The sequence below is a fragment of the Octopus sinensis genome, linkage group LG2 (genome assembly GCF_006345805.1).
Source record: "Octopus sinensis linkage group LG2, ASM634580v1, whole genome shotgun sequence".
NCBI classification, from domain to species: domain Eukaryota; kingdom Metazoa; phylum Mollusca; class Cephalopoda; order Octopoda; family Octopodidae; genus Octopus; species Octopus sinensis.
This window is the reverse complement of record NC_042998.1, coordinates 138,817,340-138,825,585: the sequence shown is the minus strand read 5'-3', so window position 1 is coordinate 138,825,585 and position 8,246 is coordinate 138,817,340. Positions and strand designations below refer to the sequence as shown.

The window sequence follows — 8,246 nt, the reverse complement described above, 5'->3', positions numbered from 1 at the left end:
ACGTCCCCGTAACTTAGCAGTTCAACAAAAGACAACCATGAAATAAGTATCAGACGTTTAAAATATATTAGAAATGGAATCATTGTGATCAGTTAACCCATTTAAAGCAGTGTCCCACCATGGCCACAGTTCAGTGACTGAGACAAGTGAAAGAAAAACGAATAAAAGAATAAAATTAGGTTAGTCAACTTATTTTTATTCGAGAAAAAATAATTGATGTTTTATTAGAATTCTTCAATAAATTCCAGAGCAAATTAACTACAGTAAAATTTGTGAATGTATAAAATTGTGATGTATCAAAAGAGTCAAACAAGAATTCCTCTGTAACACTTTATTTGATCCCTGATCTCGTTCTGCTTCCTTTCCTCTTTAACCGTTTGTTTTCGCTATCATTACTACGGAACCGCATTTGCCAATGTTCTCTTGGTGAGTGAAGCCGGATTTATTGTAATATTATGTGACTGTTTACCGGTTATATACCCATGACATTTTGCATATTTCATCTGCTATTTATGATTATGATTATTAGATAACTCCAGGTTTCCTGAAACAGCTGTCAAATTATGAAAATCGTATTTTCTTATTTTACCCTGTACATTTATTCTGTATTTTTTTTTCCTGTGCTCCATGTAAATATATTTCTGTCAAGCTTAACTAGAGCGATTTCGATTTATTTACATCGCTAACAACATTGGAAAAGGTGTTAAGACTATGTTTTCCTACTCAAAAATTCTCTCTTCATGTCAAGTTCTATAGGCCCGTGGAAATTCCACAGAGCGAAAATATTAAGAGAAACTATTTAAGAAAGAAAGGTTGATTTGCCTTCTTATTTTTATTTCGCTAAAGTTATTTCACTTCCAGTCACAATTATTTATTATATGATTTTAAAATTTCTCTCTGCTTAGCACTTTGTATTTCTCTCTATCTCTCTACCTTTTCAACGAACTTTTTAACCTGATTCCCCTCTTCATATCTTTAACATTTCTCTCCTTCTCTTCACCTCTCACTTCCACTAACCACATGAGTGACAGCATAATGAATCGGCTGGCTGTCTCCTCTCTCACATTCCTTCTTCCTCTCTATTGCTCCATCTCCACTCTTCCAAGCTAACGCGTAAAGTGTGAACGAATACGTAGAATAATAGTATAAAGATAGTTCAATAAAAAATCTTCCTTTCACTATCAACACCCCCTCACCACCACCAACAGCCCCCACATCATCATCACTATAGTTTTCAGTAACAAAGCACATTTCATTTCCTTCTTGACAATACAAATGCGAACTGCCTCTCCCTCCCTCTCTCTCTCTCTCTCTCTCTCTCTCTCTCTCTCTCTTAATGTAACTGCCTGTCCTGTCCATCTCTCTTTATCGGTCTTTTTTAACCTCACCACCAGAACATCACCCTCTGCTAAATATTGTATGCTAAACATATCTCTCTTTACCCTTTCCTCCACACCCTACAGCACGTCATTAATACTTCTCTCTCCGTCTTTTCTCTCGTTATCTTTTTTCTCTCGCTCTTTGCCTCTCCTTTCAACTAATAACGTGGTGCATTTGGCCTTGTTACACATCTTTCTCTACTCCTTCCTCACCTACACACACTCCTCCTCCTCATTCACTTTTACTCCACCTCTCACTCCAACTCTCTTACTAATTAAAGTATAACAGCTGAACGAACAAACAATATTACATCGATTTATAATGCATTACTATTTCGTTGTCTTTGTCTTTTGCAACACTAAAACATAAAAACATAATTAAATTTAATGGCAGTTTATATATAAAACATGTGAAAAAATAAACTGTAGGTGACTTTTGGGTATTTTCTTCATAAAACCGAAAGAAGAGTTTACAAAGTATCAAACATTTTCTTCAATAAATATAAGATATCTGGAATGATAATTAATCCAGCAATTACTGAAAGCATGATAATTGCTAATGCGCCCATAGTCTGAGAAGACACTCGCTCATCCGGGGCACTGATTTTCGTAGCTATGTATCGTGAAGTTGCGTTCTTTTTCACTGTAAGTTCTTTTCGAGTGTTTTCCATTCGTTCCTTAATTTCGGCTTCAGTCTCTGGTATTTGTTCTGTACAGCTACAGATGCATTTGGATCCATTCGATCCTGACGGGAATATAAAATGTGAAATAAATAAATTGAAATATCCTTTTTTAAAGAAAGAATTATATAAATGTTCTATTTAACTTGGGCTTTGGAGAACACGCCATAGAACAGAGAAATACTGGTTTGCCGTGCTGAAAAGCTTAACACGATTTTGATCGATATGTCTGTTTCGTGACATCATTTATGATAAGCTGCACCTACTTGTTGCACCTGTAGTGTGACATCATATGTTACCAAGTATTGAAGCATATGTAAGAAACGAATTGAGCATTATCATGTTATGACCATATTATTTTCTCTTATACACACTCACACGCGCTCACACACGCACACACTCACACACACACACACACACACACAACACACACACACACACACACACACACACACACACATATATATATATATATATATATATATATATATATAGGGAGAGAGAGAAAGATACACATTTTGGAGACTATATATATATATATATATATATATATATATATACGCGAACATACATACATATATACACATAAATACAGAGTTGGGGAGAGAGCGAGCAAGAGAGAGGAGAGAGAAGAGAAAGATAATCAAAGCGACCCAAATTGAAAAATTGAAAAGTTTGCTTGTTCGGATCCCGTTTCTGTCTCCAAACAAAATATACGTTAGCAGTAATCTTCAATCAAGCCAGATCCGTAACCTTGACGTTTGTCTTTTCGTTCTAGTTAATTTTATATTGATTATTAATACCTTAGAGACGGTACAATTTAAATTACAGTATCAACAGAAGAAGGTAATATTTATACCAATCCGTGTTTCAGTCAAAGAAACGCATAATGAAATCTTGGACATTTACCAGTGTTTGGTGGCTCGGAAGAAGTTGACATTTGACTTTCTACTGTTGTGCTGGATATGCTTGTTTCACTATCTGTTTGAGGAAAATAAAATAAGACAACGGTTATCAATATTGAAATGAAAATCGAGTTTCATTAAACCTTTGAATCGCAAGCACACTTTAGCTAATGTGATTTTGTTTGATTTTATCATTGGTGGAGGTGTGTGGCTTTGTGGTTTGGGTGATGGACTCATGATCGTAAGATTGTGGTTTCGATTCCTGGACCGAGCGACGCGTTTTGCTCTTGAGCGAAACACCTCATTTCATGTTGCTGCAGTCCACTGAACTGGCAAAAATGAGTAATCCTACGATGACCGACGTCCCGTCCAGGTGGGGAACGTATACGCCATGAAACCGGGAAACCAGCCCTTATGAATCGGTATGACTCGAGAAGGTAACTTTACCTACCTTTACCTATACCACTGGATGACGCAAAAGCAGAAGAGCTCATAGGTTTGCATTTACGACTCACCAATATTCATCGTTATGTTTAGCCTTAAACACAACACTACGTGGCCGCCCTTCTTTTCGTCTTCTATGAGTAGAATCAAGCGAAATTGTTCCCGCTAAATCGTACTCAAGTGTTCACAGTGTTAAAGTTCAATTCTAAATGTACTAAGTTTGCATTAGTTGAGGATTGAAGTTGGGTTACCATTTCGATTTACAGACTACTTACCTCCCACACTTTAGTTACATCTACCATTGGTACATTAATTATATCAGCTATTTTATGATTATATCAACTGTTTAATTTATCTAATAATTAATATTGATTTATTAGGCGCAGGAGTGGCTGTGTGGTAAGTAGCTTGTTTACCAACCGCATGGTTCTGGGTTCAGTCTCACTGCGTGGCACCTTGGGCAAGTGTCTTCTACTATAGCCTCGGGCCGACCAAAGCCTTGTGAGTGGATCTGGTAGACGGAAACTGAAAAAAAGCCCGTCGTATATATGTATATATATATGTATTTGTGTGTGTGTTTGTGTGCCTGTGTTTGTCACCCAACATCGCTTGACAACCGATGCTGGTGTGTTTACGTCCCTGTAACTTTGCGGTTCGGCAAAAGAGACCGATAGAATAAGTACTGGGCTTACAAAGAATAAGTCCTGGGGTCAACTTGCTTGACTAAATGCGGTGCTCCAGCATGGCCGCAGTCAGATGACTGAAACAAGTAAAAGATTAAAAGAGTAATTAAAGTTTGACTGTATTCATAATTTCACTAAGATACGAGTCACCTGGCATTCGTTTAATTAATCGATCACATTCGGTCTTCTTTATAACTTGTCTATAATTAATTAACTGATCAATTTCCGTAAATTATTAGTAGATGCAAATACAGAAGCGGACAGTGCATATTTCATGGGTTATCACTAAAATTTTTCAGATTTTGTTTACCGTTTTCAAATTTTCATCATTTCTGGACGGGGAGATTATTTTGTTTTGCTTTTTAAGAAAATACTTGTTTAATTTTATTTTCCCGTTTATATTGAAGACAGCGTTTTAGTTTTCCTAATGCTACTGAGTTTTTTTATCATGAAGCAATACTTAACTGAACTTTCATGAGGGTGATGCGATCGATTTTCAGATTAAACGTTAACAAATTGACTGCCATTATGGAAAAATGTATGCAAACACTGGTTGAATATATTAAATTTATAACTTCCCTGAGAATATTTATTTATGCATGGTAACGTTGGGGTCATTTTCAGCACTGTATTGTATTAAATTAATGGAATTTGATATTACATGATGTGACTGATGGATACAACTGCGATGCTAAATAATGAAAGAGCATCCGATTTTACAACCTGAAATACAGAACCTTTTATCTAAACAAAACATAGTCTGGTAGTAATCTTCTGTGAAACCAAATCCGTAATCCAATTTTTAAAAATTCACTTTACATAGATTATTAATACTCTAGGGACGATGCAATCCAGTTTATTTATATAAGAAAATACAATAGAACATCGCAGTACGAGTGCACCATAGTAGGAGTAATTTGCTGTACGAGCCGAGGCCCGTGCGGATTTTTGTCTTGAAACACGAGCGGAAATCCGCAGTAAGAGTAAGTTTCATACAAGCGATTGCTAGTTGGCGCTGAGCTCGCACACGCCCTCCCAACAAGCGCAGACTCCACTCGCCCAGTTTATGTGTTTATCTCGTGTTTTTCCCAGTTTTTTCTTTTTTAGTCTTGTGTGCTTTTGCTATTATTTTATGATGATTAGTTGTGTTAGCCATGGGTCCTAAGAAGGTTAGTGCAAAGGACAGTACCGAGAAGGAAGAGCTGATAACGACAGAATTGAAGAAGGAACTCATTGATAAATATGAGAGAAGAGTATGTTTAGTGGACATAGTACGTCAATACGGCCGAAGCATCGACGACCTGCAACATCCTGAAGAAAAACGACGAGATCAAGGCCGTTACAACAGCCAAAGTTTGTCACCAGGCTCTCTAAGCAACGCACATCTGTCAATGAAGACATGACGGAGACCATCACCTGCGAGAAAGCACGAGCACTGCAGCAGAACCCTGGAACATCGACGGAGGAGACGTCAGCAGACGCACTTAGGGCCAGTCACAACTGGTTTGATAATTTCAAGAAGAGGACTGGTGTTCATAGTGTCGTCAGATATGGAGAAGCAGCGAGTTCTGACACGAAGGCAGCTGAAGATTTCGCTCGTAAATTCCGTCAGCTCATCGCAGCCGAGGAGTACATCGCAAAACAGGTATTTAACTGCGATGGAACTGGACTTTTTCTGGAAAAAAATGCCTAGAAGAACCTATATAAGTGCAGAAGAGAAGAAAATGCCAGGCCACAAGCCTATGAAAGATAGGCTAACTCTCTCTCTCCCTTTGTACCAATACGAATGGAGACTTGAAGATTAAGCCACTCCTTGTCTACAATTCCGAAAATCCATGAGCGTTCAAGCCGCACAAAATCCTGAAAGAGAAGCTGCAGATCATGTGGAGAGCAAACGGACCAGCAGGGAAAAAGTACCTTCTGAAGAACGATCTTCCTCTCAGGAACCTTCCCATCCTCGACAATGCTCCTGCTCACCCTCCTAACCTCGAAGATGATATCCGGAATGAATTTAAATCCATAAAAGTTCTGTACCTTTCACGCAATACCATCCCTATCTTGCAGCCCATGGACCAACAGGTGATTTCTAATTTTAAGAATTTGTACACCAAACACCTGTTTCGTTGGTGCTTTGAAGTCACCGAAAATACAAATCTAACCCTTCGTGAGTTTTTGAAGGAGCACTACAACATTGTTTACTACCTGTAAATCATCGATATGGCTTAGCAGAGCGTAACGAGGAGAACCCTTAATTCTGAATGGAGGAAACTGTGGCCTGACTGCGTATCCAAAAGAGATTTCGAGGGGTTTGAGTCTGAGACACGTGTAATCGAGGAGATAGTGTTTCTTGGCAAGTCCATGGGCCTCGAGGTTGACGATGGGAACATTATCGATCTCGTCGAGGAACACTCAGGGGAGCTGACGACAGATGAACTCTTGAAGTTTCAGGAGCAGCTGCATTCGGATGCGGTGGATGAGATTGGTTCCCCAGGGGAGGACAGTGTAACGGAGAAGGCTATCTCTACAAGTGACATAAAGGCAGTGTTGGCAAAGTGGCAGTATGTTTCTGAATTTGTAGAAAAATATCATCCTGAAAAAGTATCTACAGGTCGTGCAGCTGCTTTATTTAATGATACTGCTCTGGCGCATTTTCGTAACATTTTGAGAGGCAGGAAAAAGTAAACTTTCCTTGGTATGTTTGTAATGAAACTACCAGCGTGAAAAGAGAAGAAAGTGTTCAAAAAGCTAAATTAAGCGAAGTGAGAGAGAAAACGCCAGAAATCGTTCTTCCTAAAGTCTTAAGGAAAGGACATTCTCTTTCCAAACTGTAATCCTCCTCCTCAACGCTCCATTGTCTTCCTCGCGCACAAATCGTCCCATCTTTAAGGTAATTCAGTTAATAAAACCAGTTTACTTATTTCTTTTGCATTCTCTTTTATTATGTTTTATAATTATTTTCCTTGTAACTGTACCTTTTCCGTTTTAAAATCCATAAAAAATTGTTCTCGGGTGATTTTGGTGGGATGGAACGGATTAATTGTATTTTAATTAATTGCAAAGAGGAAAATTGATTTGTAAAACGAGTAAATCATAAAACGAGCTCGGTCATGGAACGAATGAGAGTCGTACTGCGAAGTATCACTGTATTATTTATATTATCAAAATTTCATTAAAAGAAATATTTAAATTTAGACGTTTACCAGTTTTTAGTGATCCGGAATAAGTAGTCATTGAGTTTCCTATTATTGTGCTGAATATACTGTTTTTATTACCTGACAGAGGAAAATAAAACAAAACAAAGCAATAACTGTGCATAATGAAATGAAAATTAAATTAAAACTGTTTCATTGAACCTTTTAATCCGCGAGTACACTTTAGCGGGTTCGATTTTGTTTGACTGTACCCTTGGAAAACGTAAAAGTTGTTGGCTAAATATATTTTGGCAGTAATCTGTCAACCCGAATCCGTCACCTGATTTTGATATTCGACATTCTTTTAAACCTCACTTTACATAGATTATTAATACATTAGGAATGGTATAGTCTAATTTACAGTACCCGAGTACGAATATGTGAAGGTGCGTAGCATAGTAGTAAGAGGGTTTCACTCACGATTTTAAGACTATGATTTTGGTTCCCAGAACGGGCAGATCATTGTGTTCGGGGAACATTATAATCTTGATCACTTTTATGCCAGGGAAACCAGGGAACCAGCCCTATGAATCTTAGGACTTTAAACAATATTTTGCGTTCTTTTTCAGTAAATATATATATAAGAAAATATTATTTATGTCTATCAATATTTCAATTAAAGAAATATATATTTAAATCTTAGATACTAGTGTTTAGTGATTCGGTAGAAGTCAGCATTTGGTTTTCCTTTGTTGTGCTGGATACACTTTTATTGCTATCTGTTAGAGGAACATAAATAAAATAAGACTGTAGTTATCAATAATGAGATGAAAATGAAATAAAAACAGTTCCCTAGCAGTTCAGTTATAAATTTTCTGATTTATTTCGATGAAGTGCGTTCTGAGATGCGACGTGCATAGAAATATATTTCACGTCTCTACAGTTATTCTTTAGTTTTTTAAAGTTTAAATTTTACTGCATTATCATACTAAAAAAAAAGAAACCGTTTGTATATATTTAGTTT

The 8,246-nt window shown here is 37.2% G+C and overlaps 1 protein-coding gene across 2 annotated transcripts in view; it reads right to left on the bottom strand.

Annotated features, from left to right (window-relative positions):
- Nucleotides 1-614: 614 nt before the first annotated feature.
- Nucleotides 615-8,246, bottom strand: part of LOC115232490 — a 59,132-nt gene continuing 51,500 nt past the window's right edge. Inside the window, exons 13-15 of one of the 2 annotated variants that reach the window (XM_029802391.2) lie at nt 7,292-7,363; nt 2,969-3,040; nt 615-2,124 (exon numbers count right to left, since the gene is read on the bottom strand). In XM_029802391.2, the coding sequence (XP_029658251.1) occupies nt 1,850-2,124; nt 2,969-3,040; nt 7,292-7,363 (419 nt within the window). In that variant the 3' untranslated portion in view covers nt 615-1,849. The remainder of the gene's footprint in view (nt 2,125-2,968; nt 3,041-7,291; nt 7,364-8,246) is intronic. The other variant, XM_029802392.2, reaches the window with a different exon arrangement.